The following is a 25,268-nucleotide window of genomic DNA, read 5'->3' as shown; positions in this document are numbered from 1 at the left end:
TAAGTAGGCTTTACATATCATTTAAATCATGCATAGTATGCGTATATGCTCAGCTTTCTAAATATCAAAACTTTTAATTGTCTTAACCTCTTTATGTTTGAATATGTCAGGATATTTCTAAATGATGATGTGCATTTTTTCTATCAGGTATTAATGTGCAAAATATTGGTTTAAATGTCCCTTGTTTAATGATGCATTGGCTCTCTGAAATCACCCACCCTCTTTACAACGCCTTATGCTGAAATTAATCCAGCAGCCAGGGGATGGAGTCCCTGCATAAAAGCGCACTGTAGTCTGTTGTTAAACGCTGCATTCAGCAATATTCCAGCTATATTACAACTGTCTGTAAATAATCAAGTCTAGACCAGACAATCCAGTGATTGAAATCATGTGCATCGATCTACGCAATTGGGATATGATGACATGCAAGTCAGCAAGCATGACCACCCAATCACATAATTCGCCTCTTATGACAAGCACAGTCGCCTTTTACGGTGCGCATGGGTTGCTGAAGACCTGTTCTATCCCGGATCTTCACCGGGTGAGTGAATGAGTGAGGTTTTACGCTGCTTTTAGCAATATTCCAGCAATATCATGACGGAGGACACCAGAAATGGGCTTCACACATTGTACCCATGTCGGCAATCGAATCCAGGTCTTCGGCGTGACGAGCAAACGCTTTAACCACTAGGCTACCCGACCGCCCCTTCACCGGGTGAAAGGACACCAAGAGCCCCATAATTTCTAACACTGCTCTACCATCAGACTAGCAACAACAGACAATAAGGAGGTTTTAGAATTTTATTCACCTCATTCAGTAACACACTGTATGACTCGCACCGATACATCTCACTCAACTGTGGAGAAATACAGCAGTGTGCTAGCACTTAATTAACACAGCACTTTATGTGGTTCACTGGTCACATAAATACAACAGCCCAGCTTTATAACAAGAGTAGATCTCAGTTTATTTAATGACACTCGAAAGTCATTTTTGTTAAAGAAATATTTTTGTGTGAGATGTTCAGTAGAAAACAACCTTAAGTCCCAAGCCCTGACCGGAATGCTTGATAAATATACCAAGATAATACAAGTCATTTCAAGTATTTCTATCTATCTCTTGGGTACCTCACAAGTGGGATTCCAGCCCTTACGAGAAGCAGCTCTTTGTTATTTGATCGCACGGTAATAGATGAAAAATATAAAATTCACTAAACAATTTCTCAGACGCTCGTCAAGCACTTGCTACTGTGTTAAACAACAGTCTCACACACAGTCATGACAGTCAATTCATTTCTCAAGGTAGCTGACATCCTCCTAAAATCAGATCCCTGGAATTTATTGAAATGTGTATGAAAATCTGGAGACCTACATCTTTCAGATGAGTTTCATCAGATCCTGGGATTGCGACAGCTACCTCAATCTTGACTATGAATTGGCCGATTTCTAAATGTACATGATGTCAACAACCTATAGACTACATTATTCTTCATAATCTTCACGAATTTTAGTTAAAAGGGCATCACAGGTCTTCTTAGCGTCGCCTAGCAACATGCCTGAGTTTTCCTTGAAGAAGATTGGGTTATCTACCGCTGCATATCCAACACCCAGGGTTCTCTTCATCACAACAACCTGAAAAGTAAAGTCTCGTCGTGAGTGCTGACACACAATCAAACCCGGTTCTTGCAGGCAATTGATAACTAGAATATCTGAATATATTCTCAATTTAATACTTAGCTAAGTAAAAATAATAATGTTTTCCAATGAAAACAGAATAGCATTTGTCTGAGTCGAGGTAAGGGGAGGTAAGGTGAGGTAAGGTGAGGTGAAATGGGGCTTAACATCACTTTCAAGGTTATTTCACTTTTGTAGCGACATGCATGGCTGCGTGCACTAACTAGCCCACTGCGATATCATGCTGGTATCAGAACTCGTGCAGAATTTTGCATTTTTCTGCTGCAGAATTTGACAAAAACACTGCCGAATTGTAAGATTCAAGTCAAAAGTTCTGCTAAATAACCCACCAGTAATACCTACATGAGTGTTACTTCTTTGAGTGCCATTTAGAAGTTGGAATGGTAACTAAGACAAAATTGTTATGGATGAGCAACTTCTTTATTACAATTGGGCTGACACCTATTCCACCCTGAGGAGCTTCCTATATTACAACTGTCTGTAAATAATCAAGTCTGGACCAGACAATCCAGTGATTGAAATCATGAGCATCGATCCACGCAATTGGGATACGATGACATGCAAGTCAAAGCTTCCTCTGGGTGGAATAGGTGTCAGCCCATTTGTAATAAAGAAGATGCTCATCCATAACAATTTTGTCTTTGTTACCATTCCAACTTCTAAATGGCACTCAAAGAAGTAACACTCATGTAGGTATTACTGGTGAGTTACATGAGTGTTGTTTGACACAGCAGTTAGCTATATTTCAGCTACATTAAGGCATCCTGTGGAGTCTGGACAAGATAATCCAAGGGTTGTTATGATCAAACTTCGATGGCAAGTCACTAAGCCAGAACCAACCAATCCATTTAAATCACTTCTAACACAAAATACATGCTATTCGGGACCTGGTCTACCTGGGAATCGACACTGGGTCACAGCAAGAGTGATGACAAGCAACCACATACCTGCTTGGCTAGCCACACTCTCAGCACAGGCATCCCTGCGATGATGGAGTTGGGGTCCTCCTCGGCTGCGGAGTTGACGGTGTCGTTGGCGCCAATGACCATCACAAGGTCGGTGTCTTTGAAGTCTTCGTTGATTTCATCCATCTCCAACACAATGTCATAGGGCACACCCGCCTCAGCTAGCAGCACGTTCAGCTGACCAGGCATACGCCCTGAACAGAGAACACCAGTCACAAACATCCACGTAATTACAGTGAATATCTCACACCTTAAAAATATGTTAATAATTCTAAACTACTATTGATCAAGGGTATGTTGAAACGCTATCAAACAAGTCACCGAGCTGGGCTACTTGATCCAGGCACTTGCCTTGAACGACCAGCAAAGGTTGAAGACCAGTTCTAACCTACAATCCCCATATGTACTGGACAATAGGGCTGTTACAATTCACTCGCGTATACGGTGAATCGAACCGTATCCATTCATGAATTGAATTCGTTATTCGTGGCCACTAGAATCGAATATTTATGTATATGCAAGCATGTGCATTTACATAAAAATATCCATAAGAACATATTATATGCATAGATTTCTTCAAAAGACAATACTCTTATACTCGCCTCTTACGACAAGCATAGTCGCCTTTTACGGCGCGCATTGGTTGCTGAAGACCTGTTCTATCCCGGATCTTCACGTGTCGCGCACTGTAGTGAACATTGAAAGGACACCAAGAGCCCCATAATTTCTAACACTGCTCTACCATCAGACTAGCAACAACAGACAGTAAGGAGGTTTTAGAACACTCTTATACTATTTCATTTGACAGTATTGTGCTCACTGGTCATTGTCACATTTGAGCAGATACTAGAACCTGTGTAAGTGCATGGCATAAATGTATAATATATTAATCATTAACAAACAATAATTTATGTTGCCCTATATTCGTGATACAAATCGTATTCGCCTCATAGTGTATTCATTGTAAGTGGCTTGTCTATCTGGCCAGCATATAATAATGACCGGCCACAGTGTGGAGGCAATATAATTTGAGTTGAATAAACATTAAGTCCGGCCATGCAAAAGGTAGGCAACTATGCACAGCAAATTGTAGAGCAAAGGAATCATTCAAAATTAAGTTCTTCAGCAAGAGAGGAAATCAAAATAACTAAGTTGCCACGAACAATGTGGTTTACAAATTAAAGAGCACGTCTTGGCAACAATGAGGCTGCCGCACAAACACTCACCAGCAACAGGGTGGATTCCGAAGCGTACATTATGTCCCTTCTTCTTAAGCAATGTCACCATCTCAGCAATGGGGTACTGTGCCTTGGCCACACACAAACCGTAGCCAGGAGTGATAATGATGTTCTTGGCCTCGCGGATCATTTCGACTGTTTGGTCAACATTCACCTCTGTGTGAGTTCCGGTGATCTCCATTGGTTTGCCTGTCCCGGTAGAGCTGGTTCCGTATCCACCCAGAATAACATTGGGAAGGGACCGGTTCATGGCCTGAAACATCACAATACCTAGTTTCACAAGCAGTGTTGGAAATAATCATTAAACTCCAAAAGACAGTCAGGCAGGTTGCCCATAAATGTTGCCTGCCCATCTTCAAAACTTACCTGACCAATTAAAGCATAGGTTACACGAAGATAGAGTTACCTCCCTTCATCCACTAACAATGGATCGTTGACAACAATATGAAAATAATTGTGAAAAATAAGAGACAGCTCGTGTCTTGATTCAGTTGAAATAATGCAAACAATTACATGAGAATCTATGACAGATCGGGCAGTATGACGGTGTAACTAATGGCAGGTGCCCTCTGCCACTTCTGCTGGCCATGTAAGGTACACTTGATGTTCCCTCACCTTGCACATGATGTAGGACAGGATGGCGCCAGATGAACCGATCAAGGCACCGACGATTGTCATTAGATTGTTGTCCATCATGAAGCCTTCAGCACACAGCGCCCAGCCGGAGTAGCTGTTCAGCACCGTGATCACCACTGGCATGTCAGCTCCTAGCAACAACACACATGGAATCATGTTTCGTAGCAATAGCATTCCTGGAATTGTCCATGATCAACTATGTTTATACACAGTATCTCCCTGTGTGGCATGGCGTGGCATGGCGTGGTTTAGTGTGTTGTGGCGTCAGTAACAGTCTGTACGTGTGGTGTGGTGCTGTGTTGTGTCAGGAACAGTCTGTACGTGTGGTGTGGTGCTGTGTTGTGTCAGGAACAGTCTGTATGTGTGGTGTGGTGCTGTGTTGTGTCAGGAAGTCTGTACGTGTGGTGTGGTGCTGTGTTGTGTCAGGAACAGTCTGTACGTGTGGTGTGGTGCTGTGTTGTGTCAGGAACAGTCTGTACGTGTGGTGTGGTGCTGTGTTGTGTCAGGAACAGTCTGTACGTGTGGTGTGGTGCTGTGTTGTGTCAGTAACAGTCTGTACGTGTGGTGTGGTGCTGTGTTGTGTCAGGAACAGTCTGTACGTGTGGTGTGGTGCTGTGTTGTGTCAGGAACAGTCTGTACGTGTGGTGTGGTGCTGTGTTGTGTCAGGAACAGTCTGTACGTGTGGTGTGGTGCTGTGTTGTGTCAGGAACAGTCTGTACGTGTGGTGTGGTGCTGTGTTGTGTCAGGAACAGTCTGTACATGTGGTGTGGTGCTGTGTTGTGTCAGGAACAGTCTGTACGTGTGGTGTGGTGCTGTGTTGTGTCAGGAACAGTCTGTACGTGTGGTGTGGTGCTGTGTTGTGTCAGGGACAGTCTGTACGTGTGGTGTGGTGCTGTGTTGTGTCAGGAACAGTCTGTACGTGTGGTGTGGTGCTGTGTTGTGTCAGGAAGTCTGTACGTGTGGTGTGGTGCTGTGTTGTGTCAGGAACAGTCTGTACGTGTGGTGTGGTGCTGTGTTGTGTCAGGAACAGTCTGTACGTGTGGTGTGGTGCTGTGTTGTGTCAGGAACAGTCTGTACGTGTGGTGTGGTGCTGTGTTGTGTCAGGAACAGTCTGTACGTGTGGTGTGGTGCTGTGTTGTGTCAGGAACAGTCTGTACGTGTGGTGTGGTGCTGTGTTGTGTCAGGAACAGTCTGTACGTGTGGTGTGGTGCTGTGTTGTGTCAGGAACAGTCTGTACGTGTGGTGTGGTGCTGTGTTGTGTCAGGAACAGTCTGTACGTGTGGTGTGGTGCTGTGTTGTGTCAGGAACAGTCTGTATGTGTGGTGTGGTGCTGTGTTGTGTCAGGAAGTCTGTACGTGTGGTGTGGTGCTGTGTTGTGTCAGGAACAGTCTGTACGTGTGGTGTGGTGCTGTGTTGTGTCAGGAAGTCTGTACGTGTGGTGTGGTGCTGTGTTGTGTCAGGAACAGTCTGTACGTGTGGTGTGGTGCTGTGTTGTGTCAGGAACAGTCTGTACGTGTGGTGTGGTGCTGTGTTGTGTCAGGAAGTCTGTACGTGTGGTGTGGTGCTGTGTTGTGTCAGTAACAGTCTGTACGTGTGGTGTGGTGCTGTGTTGTGTCAGGAAGTCTGTACGTGTGGTGTGGTGCTGTGTTGTGTCAGTAACAGTCTGTACGTGTGGTGTGGTGTGGTGCTGTGTTGTGTCAGGAACAGTCTATACGTGTGGTGTAGTGCTGTGTTGTGTCAGTAACAGTCTGTACGTGTGGTGTGGTGCTGTGTTGTGTCAGGAAGTCTGTACGTGTGGTGTGGTGCTGTGTTGTGTCAGGAACAGTCTGTACGTGTGGTGTGGTGCTGTGTTGTGTCAGGAACAGTCTGTACGTGTGGTGTGGTGCTGTGTTGTGTCAGGAAGTCTGTACGTGTGGTGTGGTGCTGTGTTGTGTCAGTAACAGTCTGTACGTGTGGTGTGGTGCTGTGTTGTGTCAGGAAGTCTGTACGTGTGGTGTGGTGCTGTGTTGTGTCAGTAACAGTCTGTACGTGTGGTGTGGTGTGGTGCTGTGTTGTGTCAGGAACAGTCTATACGTGTGGTGTAGTGCTGTGTTGTGTCAGGAACAGTCTGTACGTGTGGTGTGGTGCTGTGTTGCTGTGTTGTGTCAGTAACAGTCTGTACGTGTGGTGTGGTGCTGTGTTGTGTCAGGAACAGTCTGTACGTGTGGTGTGGTGTGGTGCTGTGTTGTGTCAGGAACAGTCTGTACGTGTGGTGTGGTGCTGTGTTGTGTCAGGAACAGTCTGTACGTGTGGTGTGGTGCTGTGTTGTGTCAGGAACAGTCTGTACGTGTGGTGTGGTGCTGTGTTGTGTCAGGAACAGTCTGTACGTGTGGTGTGGTGCTGTGTTGTGTTGTGTCAGGAACAGTCTGTATGTGTGGTGTGGTGCTGTGTTGTGTCAGGAACAGTCTGTACGTGTGGTGTGGTGCTGTGTTGTGTCAGGAACAGTCTGTACGTGTGGTGTGGTGTGGTGCTGTGTTGTGTCAGGAACAGTCTGTACGTGTGGTGTGGTGTGGTGCTGTGTTGTGTCAGGAACAGTCTGTACGTGTGGTGTGGTGCTGTGTTGTGTCAGGAAGTCTGTACGTGTGGTGTGGTGCTGTGTTGTGTCAGGAACAGTCTGTACGTGTGGTGTGGTGCTGTGTTGTGTCAGGAACAGTCTGTACGTGTGGTGTGGTGCTGTGTTGTGTCAGGAACAGTCTGTACGTGTGGTGTGGTGCTGTGTTGTGTCAGGAACAGTCTGTACGTGTGGTCTGGTGTGGTGCTGTGTTGTGTCAGGAACAGTCTGTACGTGTGGTGTGGTGTGGTGCTGTGTTGTGTCAGGAACAGTCTGTACGTGTGGTGTGGTGCTGTGTTGTGTCAGGAACAGTCTGTACGTGTGGTGTGGTGCTGTGTTGTATCAGGAACAGTCTGTACGTGTGGTGTGGTGCTGTGTTGTGTCAGGAACAGTCTGTACGTGTGGTGTGGTGCTGTGTTGTGTCAGGAACAGTCTGTACGTGTGGTGTGGTGCTGTGTTGTGTCAGGAACAGTCTGTACGTGTGGTGTGGTGTGGTGCTGTGTTGTGTCAGGAACAGTCTGTACGTGTGGTGTGGTGCTGTGTTGTGTCAGGAAGTCTGTACGTGTGGTGTGGTGCTGTGTTGTGTCAGGAACAGTCTGTACGTGTGGTGTGGTGCTGTGTTGTGTCAGGAACAGTCTGTACGTGTGGTGTGGTGCTGTGTTGTGTCAGGAACAGTCTGTACGTGTGGTGTGGTGCTGTGTTGTGTCAGGAACAGTCTGTACGTGTGGTCTGGTGTGGTGCTGTGTTGTGTCAGGAACAGTCTGTACGTGTGGTGTGGTGTGGTGCTGTGTTGTGTCAGGAACAGTCTGTACGTGTGGTGTGGTGCTGTGTTGTGTCAGGAACAGTCTGTACGTGTGGTGTGGTGCTGTGTTGTATCAGGAACAGTCTGTACGTGTGGTGTGGTGCTGTGTTGTGTCAGGAACAGTCTGTACGTGTGGTGTGGTGCTGTGTTGTGTCAGGAACAGTCTGTACGTGTGGTGTGGTGCTGTGTTGTGTCAGGAACAGTCTGTACGTGTGGTGTGGTGCTGTGTTGTGTCAGGGACAGTCTGTACGTGTGGTGTGGTGCTGTGTTGTGTCAGGAACAGTCTGTACGTGTGGTGTGGTGCTGTGTTGTGTCAGGAACAGTCTGTACGTGTGGTGTGGTGCTGTGTTGTGTCAGGAACAGTCTGTACGTGTGGTGTGGTGCTGTGTTGTGTCAGGAACAGTCTGTACGTGTGGTGTGGTGCTGTGTTGTGTCAGGAACAGTCTATACGTGTGGTGTGGTGCTGTGTTGTGTCAGTAACAGTCTGTACGTGTGGTGTGGTGCTGTGTTGTGTCAGGAACAGTCTGTACGTGTGGTGTGGTGCTGTGTTGTGTCAGGAACAGTCTGTACGTGTGGTGTGGTGCTGTGTTGTGTCAGGAACAGTCTGTACGTGTGGTGTGGTGCTGTGTTGTGTCAGGAACAGTCTGTACGTGTGGTGTGGTGCTGTGTTGTGTCAGGAACAGTCTGTATGAGTTATGTGGCGTGGCGTGGCGTGGCATCACTACAGTCTGTACGAGTGATGTGGTGTGGCATGGCATGGCGTGGCGTGGCGTGGCGTGGCGTGGCGTGGCATCACTACAGTCTGTATGAGTGGTGTTACCTCCAATGGCAGCAGTGAGAGTGACGCCCATCAAGCTGGAGAGGGCTGTGGTGGTCCCGAGCATGGAGAGGCCCACAGCGCTGCTAGGGCTGTACATGTAGTAGCCCATGGCGCCGACGTTGCCCAGCATCATACTCAAGTTCAGCATGTTGCGGCCGGGCAAGAGCAGTGGGTCAGACTTGAGGACTCCTGGGTGGTAAAAATAAACGTAACATAAAACATCAACACAAACTGTCTCATTTCAGAGGCATGGAAACTTGGTTGTCATCTGGTATAATAGCCAAATAATTACCTGAAAGTGGGAAATAATTATTTCTGTTTTAAGTGAAAGTTGGTCAAGTGAGTTTTCTGATTCTACTTGTGACAAATACTGCCAGCATCCCACTGTAATCTTTTGTGAATCAAAGAACTGAAGGGAAGGTTTCATTTTGACCAAGAGTGTGTGAGTGAGTGAGTGAGTGAATGAGTATGGTTTTACGCCGCTTTTTGCAATATTCCAGCAATATCATGGCAGGGTACACCAGAAATGGGATTAACACATTGTACCAATGTCGGGAATCGAACCCAGGTCTTCTGCATGACGAGCGAACGCTTCAACCACTAGGCTACCTGACTGCCTCCAAATTCGAAAGAACAAATCACTGACTGTCAAGTCCAACTTGATGAGAGAATTTCTATCTAATCTGTCTGTCCCTATACAGATTAGGATATAATTAGGATTCAGAACTTCGTACTTCTATGTCAGGTACACACCAATATGAACAGAATCAAAGTCAAACTTGTTGCCATGGAAACAGAAAAAATATAAATTCTCCCTGAATAGGAAACGGTACAAGTTGACAACCTGGTCTTTGTGTGTGCAGATTCATGAAAGAGTACCGATTATTTTTAGAGACATGATCTGGACAAACAAACCATAATGGACAGCTTTAATTGTTGTCATGGAAATGGAATATGGAAAAATTTTGAACACCCCTACGTAGCAAAAGGCACCATTTGACAAACTGGTCTTTGTGTGTGCAAAGTGTTATGAAGGAAAACCCATTAGTTTTAAAGATATAGTCCAGACAAACACAAAACTATGAAAAGAGTCAAAGTCAAACTTGTTGCCATGGAAACAGAAAAGAAATTAAAAAATAAAATAAATTCCAAAATAGCAAAAGTCACAAATTTGGATGAAAATTTGAATAGTTTTTTCGTTCTTCTACCGGAAATGACACTTACCTCTGTTTCATCTAAGTCTTACTTGTTTCCATGGAAACGGAAAAATCAAATGTTGAAAAATTACTTAATAGAAACAGGGACCACTTCAGTTCTTGGTTAATACTTGTACCAGGTTTGGATGAAAAGTCTTTCACAGTTTTCAAGTTGTGCTCCGGAAACAACACTGGGTCAAGAGTTCTAATTATTGTGCGTAGCATTGTCCTGTTTTCAGTCATTGTTTATCTTCTGTTACAGGCACTATTACAAGTTAACTTGTGTATAACATTTGTGTTTACGTGAGTAACAACTTAATAGGAATTAAGGAATTATGTTTAATTTGCCGTAAATTACCTTAAGTTGTATTTCGATGACGAACTGCACAGAGCAACATGCCAGGTTACCGGGCCGCGCCATTTTGTGATCATGATGTCATCAATATTTGTGTTCCCTCGGTTACATTACAATTATTGCATAAAGTGACATATTTTGAGTTTCTTTACTTCAGTCAGTTTCTTAAGTTATTATATTAGTCGTATTCTTTGTGTCAAAATATAATATCAAAGTGAATATTCGTTCAATGACCAGCTGTGACATCACACTTTGTCATTGTTGCTTTTATGGTTAGATCGGTTAGATTGAGATGAGCGGTGAATGCAGGCAGTCACTTCATATTGTGAGTATGTCTTAACACGCTGCCACAAACTTATCTTTGGCGCTGATACATTGTATAATTATTAAAAATATAGTATATATCTTTATTAATATATATACTTGCTAAATAGAGTGTTTGATAATGTAACATGTAAATAAATTGATAGTATTATTGTTGAACAAAGATATCTTGTTCTGTGATTATTTGGAAAACGCAAACTGTGACATCATGTCTAAACAAGTGAACCCCCCCAGATCCATCACAAACACCTGCCCTCCCTTTACAGATTTAGTCTAAATTGTTTCCATGGAAATCGAGGAAAATAAAAATGTCAAGTCTGCAAATCTCAAAAGGCAGCACTTCAGGATCTGTTTGATATTTGCCAAGTTGTGTTGAAAGATATTGAATGTTTTTTGAGTTACGCTCAGGAAACAAAATGATTACAGAGAGATAGACGATGCGTCGACTTTCCCCCCTGGTTTAATTTTGATAGGTTGGCTCTGATCAAAAGGTGAGAAAATATTCCCCAACCATTCACAAGGTGTGAAAATTTGACAGTGACGTGTAACTGGGCTTGGTCACATACCTCCTGTGCACATGCGCAGTCTAGGGGTGCATTCGTGTGAGATGTTTTCTGTTCTCCGGGAACACAGTTCAGGAAGTTCCCACTACCTTTCAGAAATGAGTAGAGACTTTACCAATGTCTATGAAAATTTAGCCTTTCTGATGTTTTGGGTGGATAGGCATAATTTCTTATGAATTAAAGTACAAATCATATCTTTTTTTTTTTACAAATTTGGGGCAGTTGGCAGCTATGCAATGGCAAACAACTGGGACAGTCTCTCTAGAGAGAAAATAAAGGTAACGAGCTGTGAGACTGCCTCACGAGGGTCGCGCTCACCCTGCAGCTTTCCGAAAGCAATGAGAGACCCGGTGAAGGTGACGCCACCGATGAAGGTCCCCAGGAAGAGGAAAGTCTTGATGACATTTGCGGCTGGGTCAGTGGCGAAGTGGGGGTACTCTTGCAGGTACTCTGCGAAGCAGGTGAGGACAGCAGCAGCGCCCACCAGGCTGTGGAACAGCGCCACCATCTGGGGTAGGTCTGTCACCTCGATACGCTTCGCCGCAACCGCTCCAATCAAAACACCTGCAGCAGCAAAATCAGTCATTGTCCATAAACAGTCCGTTCAACGTCATGATTCATGTGTTGAGTAAATGAATGTCATTGATCAGAAGAGTTGCCATGGTTACAGCAAAATTACTACAGAAGAAAAAGAACACGTCATTCAGACAGACTGGCATTGAACTTGGAACTGGCTTCCAAAGAGGAGAGTTATCACTTACCAAGGCCCATGCAGCCTCCCATTTGTGCAACAGTTTCTGGCGCAGGCTTCAACATCCCGAGAGTGGCAGCAATGCCAGACGTCACTCCAATCATGCCGAGCACATTACCTGTACAGAAGTAACACAAATGAAACCTGCACATACTCTAACAATTATTTAGAGAACTTTTAAGAAAATCAGAGGCAAATATTAAAACACATAATACTTAAACCTGAACCAAGACAAATCAATTCAAATATTTCAATAATTATTTAAAATTGACTCGAAAAGAAAAGTGAACAAAAGGGAGGGTCGCCCAAAAATATGACGTTTGTAGAATTGACAAGTACTGGTACAGTATTGCGCTGCCATCATTCAAAGATGTCGTGTTCTACATGGTGACAAACTAACGTGACATAACCAAGACAAGAGAATTTGGGTCTGTGATTATTAGCCAATGAACAAAGCAGGATTCGGAGGGTATGACGTATTGCCGTGAAGCAAAATGTAAATCCTGATTTGGTAAAAAGAAATTGAACAATGATTTATGACACCATCAATTATTGTTTGTCCTTTCATTTGATATGGTTGTAATTTCCAGTGTCAATATTTGACAAGTTTTTATCTGCACACTATGCCAATACGACATCTATTCGGGGCACGGCAACGGAGTATATTGTTGGTTGTTTAGCGCTGCATTCAGCAATATTCAGCAGTTTCTGAATAATCATGTGTGGACCAGACAATCCAGTGATTGATATTGTGAGCATCGACCAACGTCAACAGGTTATGCGGTCACACCATTAACTGAGTCATCCGCCTGATAATAGTGATAATACAGCACAAACCAATTCGGGCAGTTTTCTGGGACGCCAGGCCAGTGAGTGCGCCCACACAGCAGAGTCCAGCTGCCAGGTACGCCATCTGGTGGATGTCTGGGTAGGTTCCAGCGGCGGCGGTGTAGCCGTATCCTCCCAGGAATCCTGCAGCAGGGATCCCGTACAGGTAGTTGTACTCTGGGGGATCATCTGAAATAACAGGACACAGTTAGTTTGTTCGTTGTTTAACGCCGCACTCGGCAATATTCCAGCTATGTGACGGAGGTCTGTGAATAATTGAGTCTGGACCAGACAATCCAGTGATTGGCATCATGAACATCGATCCACAATATGTTCACTGAAACGGGAATTAGATTGTGTTCACTTCTACACAAGTATGTATTTGGTCAACACTAAACGTAAACCTTACTGTGTCAAAAGGCGGAATTTAGAGATTTTCCGGAAGCATTTCTTCACATTGGTATATGAGAAAGTCTTTGACTCAAGTTGATTTTCGTAAATGTAGACAAAAACAGTACTTCCTTTTTCGCTCATTTTAAATGTCCTTGTGTTCTTGAAGATACAAAAAGATAAAAACTTGCAAAATTAAGAAAGAAAAAGGGGTAACTGTCTTACCATTATTACAAAATTTTCCCTAACTTTGATTTAATAACAAATAGAATTAAAAAATAAATATAAATAAAGAACCTGTCACTTCCAGTGGGCCAATAAGGGCCCTTATCCTCCCACCTCCTGTACAGTTCTGAGTTTATTGTGTACAATGTTCATCTATCATCAAGTTTAATGTGTCTATGCCAGTCTTCCATCACGTCCGATTCCAGACTGAAATTTTGGGACCAAGGGTCAATTTTGTCATGTAATTGATGCTTACTCCCTAATCCAGATTCACTTTTCATACATCTTACTTGCAGTCCGGTAAGCTGTTCTCATCACTAAACAATGTGTTCATAATATTGGCTGATGATGTGAATGCCTGCTCATCGACATAAAATAACAAGGGAGTTAACTCTTGCTGGAATAGGATTTCTCTAATCTGGACTGCTGTCTTGAGGAAAAAAAACAATATAGCCTTCAACCAACTTAATTGTTAAACACAAATCAGAATAATTAATTAAGAATAGTTTTGATAATAAATAACTACGTATCACCATCGTATTGATATGAAACATATCAATACCAATCAAGAACATTCACAAAGCGTCACTACTAATTAATGCAAACTGGTGATGGTCCTACAAAAAGCGGGATTTGAGAACAGAAACAGCTTTTTCTTTCACCCAGGATCATCACTAGGCGCTGTCTCTTTTTGTCGCAAAGCAGTAAATGCATTAAGGAATAATGCAGGGGAAGTAAAAAACTGACTGCACCCACCTGGCCTCTTGAACATGTCAAGCATCCTTTGAGTGACGACAAATCCACCACCGATGTTGACGGAGGAGATGAATGCTGCCAATGCCGCAAGAGTATGGACGGTGTTGGATGGCATGTAGCCTCCCCCCATGAGCAGCAAGCCCCCAACAGCCGTTGTCCCGGAAACCGCGTTGGTCACCGACATCAGAGGCGAGTGCAGCGCAGGCGTTACACCCCATACTGTATGGTAACCTAGCAACAAATTAACCCCATTGAAATAACTCAATCATGTTAATAAAATAACTCGAGGGGGCTCTTCTTGTAGACCTTATGTTAATAATGTTTAGGGGTCCAAGATCAGAAAATCTATTGCAGTAAAATGCTTATAACTGAATTATTCCAATTTGTAGACACTCTTTATACATCAAAGTTTACACAGAACAGCTCTTGGGCATCAGTTGGAGGATTTTCTATGAATACATTTTGAATAGTGAAAATTTAGAAATTAATTACTATTTCTTATTAAGCACAATACATTATTTTCAAATGAATGCTACTCAACTTTTGGAAGTTATTCCATACGCAGCTTTGAGCACAACTTGGCTATGGAAATAATTAACATGAAATAAAGCTGGAACTGTGTGAGTTCTATGGCAATGTTTCATGGTGTCATCTTCAGCAAGGCATAACAGTAGCGTATAAATAACGAGGAGTAAGGTTTCTACTGACCAACAATTCCTGCCAGGCCGAATGTTGTCACCATCTGAGTAAAAGCAGAGTTGGGTGAAGCCATACCAAGACCTGTAAGAAAACACAATCACGTGGTGAAGGGTATTGGCATGATTTTCCTACTGCAGTTTATTACAATGATTCATGTATTGCGACACATATCGCAACATATTGCATGCATTCTTTCATCTGTCATTCTTTATGAACCTGAAATGAAAACCTTGCCCATCACATTTTTGACAACTTTGTAATCATCCACCATTTTGTAAGACGTTGTTTCTATGGTCACAATGCATGTATGATAGACATATTATATACAAGAAACTGGTCGCTTCTTCCATCACAGGAATCGGTGGCCAATTCATGCATATCAACTTGACACAAATGTAAACTTTGCCGACAGGATGAAATATGCATGATATTGAAAAACGCTATATTCCAGTATTTTCTAAGCGATTTGAGATACGTATTGTTTAGTATTTCATATTGTGGTATATCGTGGTATATGGTGGTACATTGTGGTATACCGGTATTGTCGCACACCTCTACAATCACGTCAGGTTGAGTGAGTGAGTGAGTGAGTGAGTGAGTGAGTGAGTGAGTGAGTGAGTGAGTGAGTTGGGTTTAACGCCGCTTTAAACAGTATTTCAGTTATATCGCGGCGTGACAGCTTAATGTGGGAGGAAAGCCCCAAGTGATGCAGGTCTCGGTGAAACCCACAAGCACGGGTATGGTGCTGACAAACCTAGAAACATAATCGGGGCGAACCGGGATTCGAACCCACAATCATAGGTTTCTGGCGTGCCCAAGGGATGCAACTCTGCACAGCGAATCGCGGCGCCTTAGACAACTTGGCCACCCGTGCCCCCTCGCCAGGTTCAGAGAGGAACATAGTTTCTTGTTTCATATGGCATCATTTCCTTGCTACCTATTTCTGCCCTGTCAGGACTGTTCATATTAGTTTTGTACTTTGAGTTTCTTTATTCATATAATGATATTTATTTAGAACATATGACAATTACTGTAAACAGGTGATCTTATTTCAACCGATGTATGTTTTCGACTGAATGGTGAGGTGAGGTGAAATGTGGTTTAACGTCGCGTCCAAGATTATTGCACTTATATATAGCAACATGCATGTACGTGTGTTTGTTTGTGTGGCTGCTTGTACTAGTCCGGACTGATGCAGATTTATAGTGCTAGCTCACTGAGATACCATGCCGCAGTTTAACATGAATACCCCACTCAGACCAGTAAACTGACTCCGAGCTGACCAGTCCTTGTTTTAGCCCCTTAATGTCGAGCGCCAGACAGGGTAACAACAAGTACCATCTTTTAACGTCTTTTGGTATGAGGCGGTCGGGGATCGAAGCTAGGACCTTCCGATCACCGGGCAGACTCTCTACCACTAGACCACGGAGGCGGTCTTGACTGAATGGCTGCCCATGCAGCAAGCATTGCCATTTCCACATGTTGCAGACAAGACACTCACCAATCATACTCCCGAGTCCGGTTGTGTACAGAAGAGATTCTTTGAGGGTGTTGTTGAAGTAGTTTGGTGGTGGAGGTGGTTCCTTCTGGACCGCCTGTGCCGGCGCTGCTGCTGCCACCTCTGCTGGGGAAGGTGGTGGTGGTGGTGGTGGAGGCCACAACAACTTGCCCTACAACCACACGCACATTTTCAATTTCATTTTTGTCAAATTTGGATGAAAGCATGGCAGCAACTGAGCAAAACCCAAGAAAGTAGGGGTGTTACTGATTGATTTGTTTGTTTGTTGCTTAACGCAGCACTCAGCAATATTCCAGCTATATGGGAAGTGAGAGAGTTTGGGTTAACGCCGCTTTTAACAGTATTCCACTGCGTGTCGGCTTAATGTGGGAGGAAAGCCCGAAGTGATGCAGGTCTTAGACGTTTACCACTTCATTCAAACCCACTAGCACGGGTATGGTGCTGACAAACCTAGAAAACATAATCAAGGCGAACCGGGATTCGAACCCACAATCATAGGTTTCTGGCGTGCCCAAACTCTGCACAGTGAATTGCAGTGCCTTAGACGACTTGGCCACCCGTGCCCCCAGCTACGGATGTGAAGGTGAGCTACCGATGTGAAGGTGAGCTACGGATGTGAAGGTGAGCTACGGAAGTGAAGGTGAGCTACGGAAGTGAAGGTGAGCTACGGAAGTGAAGGTGAGCAACGGAAGTGAAGGTGAGTTACGGATGAGAAGGTGAGCTACAGATGTGAAGATGAGCTACAGTGTGTGAAGGTGAACTACGGATAAGAAGGGGTGCTACGGATGAAAAGGGGAGCGACGGATGAGAAGGGGAGCTACAGTGTGTGAAGGGAAGCTACGGATGTGAAGGGGAGCTACGGATGAAAAGGGGAACGACGGATGTGAAGGTGAGCTACAGTGTGTGAAGGTGAACTACGGATAAGAAGGGGAGCTACGGATGAAAAGGGGAGTGACGGATGAGAAGGGGAGCTACAGATGTGAAGGGAAGCTACGGATGTGAGGGGAGCTACGGATGTGAAGGGGAGCTACGGATGTGAAGGTGAGCTACAGTGTGTGAAGGTGAGCTACAGTGTGTGAAGGTGAGCTACAGTGTGTGAAGGTGAGCTACAGAAGGCCAAGTGAACAACCAGGGATTACCTCCTGCAGGATGATGGAGCCTCGGACTACCTCATCTTCCAGGTTCACGTTGTAGTGATCCTTCTCTCCTGCAACCAATGAAGTGAAAGATGTCACAGGGAGACACTTTTATCAATTCTTCATTCCCTTTAGAGGCCTTATCAGAAGTCAGGCTAGCAAATGTTTCACGTTTAATATGCATTCCTCACTTTGCCGACAGTACAGTGTTACATAACTCTGTACACATGCCAAACTTATTGAATCAAACTGTCCATTATTTTCTGGAAAAATACAGGAATTTCATTTAGGGAAATATTTGAAGGGATAGATTCAATCTCATTAAAATCAGATCTTAGTTCTCACCATCGCTAAACAAAGATCTGAGGGCATCTCATTACGGGTCACGTTAGAACGACCTTTCATCCAACCAATCAAAGCTTTGCATACCAGATCATGAAATTGACAGTCAGAATGTGTTTTCTAACCATGCAACCTTGACAACGTTAACACAGGGTATACTGAACGACAATTACAGCCCGTACGACCGATTCCGTCAAAATTATCGTCTATCTCCCACTTCCGAGGGATAAACATTTTGATAGAGGAGGTGTTGCACAGTACATGGGAAGCACTGCCATACAATCTCAACCATATATCAGACATTCGCGAATGTTTGTTCAGTTTTCAAAATTTTAATCGAGTCAACATATTTTTCAAGCGTAGTATGCCGTAAAGCTCAAGAAAGCTGCTTTCTAATTGGCTGATATCGACTTCTTGTTAGTCATTTCAGTGGTTGGTTAAAGTTCGCATAAAAGTTGTTCTGACGTGACCCCTAATGGGATGTCCTCAGATCTTTGTTTAGCGGCACCAAGAACTTAGATAAGATTTTAATGAGATTGGGATAGATTAAATATATATAGATTAAAATATTTCTGCTCAAAAGAAGTTGGGTACCACTTGATTCTTTCATATCATCATAGTTATTCTGTCATTTCATAACATTAACTATGCCACATTTATGCAAGTGTTTGAGAATAGTACTTCAATAACATGGCATGCAAGCCCAACATGATAAATCTGATAGAAAAGCGACAGATTAGATACAGGTAATAGTTTGATAACCATGGCCTAAGGTATGGTACTGACAGACAAGATGACATCATGGTTTATCTGGGATCAGAGTGCCGTTGTACAAAGCGATCTCAGCACTAAGTTAATCGTAACTCCCACACAAGACATTTAAGAAACATTCATAGAACAAGCAACTGCAATAAATATATCTGTCCGAAAACGCATGATGCCCGAAAAGCTATGATCCGACATTACAATATAGATGTTGATTATTGGCCTGATCTGCTTGACTGGGCGCCGCCATTTTGTTTGAAACAAATGAAAGCTATATGAGAGGTGGAATCTGATTGGTCTTTTACAGTTACATAACTCCCATGCTTTGGGAAGATGGTAGTGGGCCAACCATGCCCCCGATAAGGAATCTGTTGAAGGTTGAAGGATACCCACCAATAGAAAGGAGAAACTTTGAGATGTTGTTGGCATACAGCGTGCTGGACTGAGTGGGGAGACGACTCGGAAAGTCAGTGTAGCCTATGTGCACCACATCATTGTACTTGGAGATTTCACCAGGCACCGTTGTTTCAATGTTGCCTCCAGCCTCGGCAGCCAGATCCACAACTACAGACCCTGGCTTCATCGAGTCAACCATGTACTGCAACAAACAAACAAACATTCATATGCACTGTCTACAGAACATGATGTCTAATGTATAATCATTTTTCTTAATGTTAGCATATCATGCAGACCAGTGTCATAAGTGACAACTGTTGACTGAATACAACTGTGTCACAAACAAATAATGCCAATCAAATGATTTCTGGCAATTGTAATGGTTCGCGCTTTGAGATAGTGGTATTCAAACTTGACAAACAGATGCTATTCATTACACCTACTGGCTGATGTCTATTTTCTAAGAATCACAAGCCATTTGAAGGGGCACAGTTGACACTGAGTGGACATAAATCCATACTGGACAATTTCCTTGCATCAAGCAATCAAGGCTGACAAGAGGTATGTTTACCGAGTTTGCTTTAAACCATACAATTGAAAACTACTTAGCAATCTCAGTGTTATTGTCTGAGTATCTTGAAATTTCAAGATGTTGGTTGGTTTGTTGTTTAACGCTGCACAATATTCCAGCTACATGACGGCAGTCTGTAAATAATCGAGTCTGGACCAGAAAATCCAGTGATTAATATAATGAGCATCGATCCTCGCAATTGGGATCGATGACATGCATCAACCAAGTCAGCGAGCCTGACCACCCGATCCCTTTATTCGCCTTTTACGACAAGCATCGATTGCTGAAGACCTATTCTACCCCGAATCTTCATGGGTCTAAAATTTCAAGAAGAAAATAAAATAGCAAATGGCCCTAAAACGCTTGTGTAGGAGACAACGTCAACAATGTAAAAAAATCAGAAGTATGACATCAGCCTATAAATAATCCAGAGCACATAGTGTAGACAGAGGCGGAACATACCTTCTTGATGAGAATGGGAGCCTTCTTCCCTGGGATGAGAGCAGTGGAGATAATGATGTCTACCTCCTTCGCCTGTTTGGCAAATAGTGCCATCTCTGCTTCGATGAACTCTTTGGACATTTCTTTGGCATACCCACCCCCACCTTCACCCGATTCCTGAAAGAAATGTCAACCAATGAGAATGAGTCAATGTTGTGCAACAACACTGTTTCCCACCTGTAAATGTAGCTTAAAATCTAAAAAGAGTTGGCCACTAATAAAAGTTGATGTCAACATTGACAATGATTAACATATGAGGATGGAAAGGTGTGACTAGATTTTCACCATTATATTAAAAGATCAATGTTAATCATCTTGTAACATAAATATCACCATCCATGCCAACTGCAAAGTGGCTACCATTATGCTTCATGCATGAACAGTGGCAGGAGCCATACCTTCACATTGACTTCCAAGAACTCTGCACCGAAGGACTCGACTTGTTCCTTCACAGCAGCTCTTGTGTCAAATGCTCTTACAATGGCTCCCATATTTTTGGCTGTTCCAACAGCTGACAGACCAGCAACACCCCCTCCAATAACCAAAACCTTTGCAGGGGGCACCTTTCCCGCTGCTGTAATTTGACCTGAAGTGAAGATATGAGAGTTTTTTTAAAAATAGAAGTCGAATAACGTTTGGATTAAAATTCTTCATGTAGTACATAGAAATGTAACAAAAGCCCCAAGTTCTTCAGATGTGAAACATTAAAAAACAACAAAAACAATTTGAAGTCAAAATAACTGGAACATATAAATAGGAGTTTTGAAATGTAAACATGATTATGGATGTTTTCAATAGAATTAGTTATTTCTTGTTTGTTTGTTGTTTAACACAGCACTCAGCATATTGCAGCTATATGACGGTGGTCTGTAAATAATCAAATCTGGACCAGACTAAAAACAAATAAAGCAAACTTTGCGAAATACCCATCTCCAAAAGGAATGAGTGAGAGTGAGTTGGGTTTAACGCCGCTTTTAACAGTATTCCAGTTATATCGCAGCGTGTCAGCTTAATGTGGGAGGAAAACCTGAAGTGATGCAGGTCTCAGACTATAACCACTTTGGTGAAACCCACGAGCACAGGTATGGTGCTGACAAACCTAGAAACATATTCGAGGCGAAACGGGATTCGAACCCACAATCATAGGTTTCTGGCATGCCCAAGGGCCGCAACTCTGCACAGCGAATATCGGCGCCTTAGACGACTGGGCCATCAATGCCCAATCTCCATAAGGAACATAACTTGATATGACAGTTCTCTGGCTATGTCTATTTTTGGTAGCAAAGAGGACCAACCCAAGGCCATCAATGTCACAACATCCCCATGCTTTGAATATGTAACAACAATAACAGATTTTTTATTTCAAGTTGTGAAGGGTTGACAGTACATTACATTTGTACTTTGTTGTTTAATACCTCACTCAGCAATATTCCAGCTATATCATACCTCACTCAGCAATATTCCAGCTATATGATGGTGGTCTGTAAATAATCCAATGATTGACATCATGAGCATCGATCTTATCAATTGGGATATGGTGACATGCATATAACAAGTCAGCAAGCCTGACCACCAGGTCCACCCATTAGTCGCGTCTTATAACAAGCAAAGTCACCTCTTCTCGGAAAACATGGGTTGGGGAAGACCTATTCTACATTCATGGGTCAGAATTAGTTATTTGATCAAGCTAATCTAACACTGATCTTTAACTGTGCAAGCAATATTTGTTTTACCTGTAAAGAATCTGCCGAAGTTATTGGCAGCTTCCACCACAGCCTTGTAGCCAGCAATATTAGCCATGGAACTGAGTGCGTCAAAGACCTGAGCACGACTGATACGAGGAACACAATCCATCGCAAACACTGTCAACTTCCTTTGGGCTAGTTCATCTAGAAGAGCTTTGTTTTGTGCTGGGTACAAGAAACTGATCAATGTGCCATTTTCTCGAAATGAACCTATTTCAGAAGACTCTGGTCCCCGAACCTTTAAGACAATATCTGATTCATAAGCATCCTTTGCCACACTTATATTGGCACCAGCCGCTGCATAATCCTCGTTGAGAAACTTGGCCTCCACGCCAGCATTTTCCTGTATATTGACTGTGAAGCCTTTCTTGATCAAGTTCTGCACTGCAGCTGGCGACAGGGCCACTCGGCGTTCATTGGGGAAAACCTCCCGTGGAACGCCAATGGTTAGATTCTTGTATGGGGTGCCACGGATTGGTACCGCCTCCTTCTCTGCCTTCTGGCAATAGAAGCGAGCTGCGGTTTTGAATCCACGACTGCATCTTGTGGAGATCTTGTGCATGTTAGATCCGACACTGTCTACCAGGTGTATCGCTTGTTGGAGCCGAAGCAACATTGTGATGTTTGGGTGTGGAAATATTTAGGCACAACCAGCACCTGTGAACATAAATTTCGCATAATTGAAAAAAATTAAATAAATAGAAGATTAATAAGATTAACATGGATAATAATCACAATAACAAGAAATGAACCCTCAAATATGAGGGTCATGATAATTGGATGACACGGATTCAAGTCATATGTAGTTCAGGGATTTGTCTAGACCTGCTCAGGGGTTAAAATTCAGCCTCAAGACTAAACAAATATCAGCACTATTGAACTGCACATTAAAAAAATCAAGGAGTTACAGTTCTAGTTAATGTTTTGCAGGGAGCCAATACGAAATTCAAGGAGCTTAACTATAATATTATAGTTAGTAATGTACAGTACTAATAAACCATCTAATTCTGGGAACCCACATAAATCATCAGACGCTTATGGAAGTTCAGTAGACCATAAGTTAATAAATGGTTACAACAAGCAAGTATTTAATTGATTGCTCAATCCATCAGTATTCATTAATGTATTATATTTCCATCTCTAATGGTATGCATTTAAGTAATATAATTGCCTGGGTTATGGGTTTGCAAATGTAACTTGTAATATTTCATTGATACCAATATCAATATAGAGGAAGAGGTATATGTGCTCAGTTCAACATTATTGCCGGGAATGCAATGTAAAAATACGTCAGAATGTAGGAAAAAATTGCATCAAATGTAGACATTCACCACACTAAACCACATATTGTTTGTTTAACGCCGCATTCAGCAATATTCCAGCTATATGACGGCGGTCTGTAAATAATCACAATTGGGATATGATGAAATGAGTCAAGCATGTAAGCAAACTGGACCACCCGATCATGTTGGTCGCATCTTACGACAAGCTTTTAAGGCAAGCATGGGTTGCTGAAGACCTATTCTACCCCGCATCTTCACAGGTCTACACCACGTACATACAAATGGCAATTAGTTTACTTTACACTGAGCAGGTGTTATCAGCTGTTATCAGCTGTGGTAACTGATACTGCCTCCACCCTAAATATTATATGTTAACATTCCATTATTTTTCAGGAATGGAAAGTGGATTGTGTTCTCCGACACTGTTGCTTGTGCTCCGTTGCGATCTGTTCTTTATGGATGTTATATGGCTCTTTAGAAAGTGTAGTCAAAGTGAAAGAGTAGCGATGTGTTTTAAGTAGGCCCTAAGGGGTATATCCCCGTAAACTCCATTCCTAAAAAATAAAGGGCCCCAGCTCCCTTATTTTTAAGAAATTGATAGTTACTCGGACATTCTCCTCTACAGTTTTAAGACACAAATATTAGGTATATTTGGCCAAAACATGGTATATCAACCTCACAAATAGTCTGGCCTCCCAATATCAAGGTGTGTGTAACACCTGTCTACCAATAGTACCATGAGTCACGTTTTTGTGGAAGCATGTTAGGCTTAAACCTGACAAAACTCTAGTTTTTACTTTACAAAACAGGGCCACTGACATATGTGCAAGATGTGTTTTATTGCACATCTTATGATATGCTAATAGCCCTGTTCCATATATTGAGTCTGCTGGTTTGTCATTTTGATTGCATTTCATATTTGTTTTATTGATAAGAAGACACAGCACTGGCATGCAGAACACTTCAAGCAACAGATCGAACAATTGTATTTAGGATTTGAACATACAAACACCTGGAAAGACTTACTAGTGCTGAGCCAAACTTCAATATTGGGCATGTGATAAATGTATTTTTCTCTTACTTCATCCGACATTACGATCATTGTGGTTTAAAATTAATGCACTCAGTTAAAAATATATATACCGTTATATTCGAAGTAAACAGGGAGGATGAGACTTAAACACCTGCCATGAAATACATGTGCAAACTGCATGCGAGAATCATGCTACCGGAGTCCTTGCTTGACCTCCAGATGGTTCTTTTCTTTTCCTCAATAAAGATCTCAAGCACATCTCTTTACTGACAGTTACTTCTTTCGGGTAGCATTTATGAATAGTGCTTTTCAATCCAAATATGATAAAATGACAACGTGTCAGTTTCAATAGACAAATGTCAAGCGCCACGAGCACCTGCCCATGTGTTGATTTCTAACACCGGGCATATGTGATCACACAAACGTCATCACATCTCTATTTAAGTTACTGCATACGGATTCAAGAGGTGATCATTCGATTGCAAATTATATTAAATTTAGAAAACATACACTGAGCTTTAACCCTGGTCATGCTTCGAAACTTACTTTAATACTTAGTGCCGCATTTGGCCAAAATATTCCACCAATTCCGAGAGAACTTGTCCCTCACCACGGCGATGATGGCTGCCGCCAGATAGACTTCTTGTCTAATCCAATAAAAAGAACGCATAGAGGTCACGTGCCTAGGTTTCTCAGGCGACTTTATTATTTGAGCAGGGGGTAAAGGTTTAAAAGACATAAACATTAATCAATGAATATTTATAATTTTGATGGGATTGCGATAACATACTCATTATTTATATGAGTTATTTGTTACTGAGATATATCAGTCATAAAATACATTTTCTGAAAATTTTACACCTAGAAATGTCTCAAAAGGATTTAATGCCACCCCTATCTTTGTTTCATTACAGTCACTCGTTCGCATACTGGAGGAGTCTAAACCTTTAAGGGGTGTTGACCTATTAATTTATTTGAAAATGTTTAATTCCTTCAGTAAAGTGACATACTTATAATTATTGTATAATACAAAATATTGGTTTACATTTAATAAGAGTAACATTAGGTCAAAAGTTATCTGTTTTACTCGTTACTCACACCCCTCGCGTTATGTAGCACCCCAGCCCCCCTCTCTGACGTCAAA

At 42.7% G+C, this 25,268-nt stretch overlaps 1 protein-coding gene across 1 annotated transcript; it reads right to left on the bottom strand.

Annotated features, from left to right (window-relative positions):
* Positions 1-809: 809 nt before the first annotated feature.
* LOC139475060 (NAD(P) transhydrogenase, mitochondrial-like) lies at positions 810-24,763 on the bottom strand. The gene is made up of 17 exons (XM_071258329.1): positions 24,671-24,763; positions 21,797-22,465; positions 20,462-20,649; positions 20,025-20,180; positions 18,989-19,193; positions 17,492-17,559; positions 16,335-16,503; positions 14,843-14,914; positions 14,135-14,365; positions 12,773-12,952; positions 11,946-12,053; positions 11,503-11,748; positions 8,747-8,935; positions 4,514-4,665; positions 3,887-4,151; positions 2,643-2,854; positions 810-1,632 (listed from the first exon to the last, which is right to left on the bottom strand). Exons 2-17 carry the CDS (start codon positions 22,422-22,424, stop codon positions 1,483-1,485), a joined length of 3,219 nt encoding a protein of 1,072 aa, XP_071114430.1. The 5' UTR covers positions 22,425-22,465; positions 24,671-24,763; the 3' UTR covers positions 810-1,482.
* Positions 24,764-25,268: the final 505 nt, after the last annotated feature.

This window comes from Haliotis cracherodii, unplaced genomic scaffold, assembly GCF_022045235.1.
Source record: "Haliotis cracherodii isolate W230 unplaced genomic scaffold, xgHalCrac1.p SCAF_1, whole genome shotgun sequence".
Lineage (NCBI taxonomy): Eukaryota > Metazoa > Mollusca > Gastropoda > Lepetellida > Haliotidae > Haliotis > Haliotis cracherodii.
Note: the sequence above shows the minus strand (reverse complement) of the source record. Positions and strands in the feature narration are given on the sequence as shown.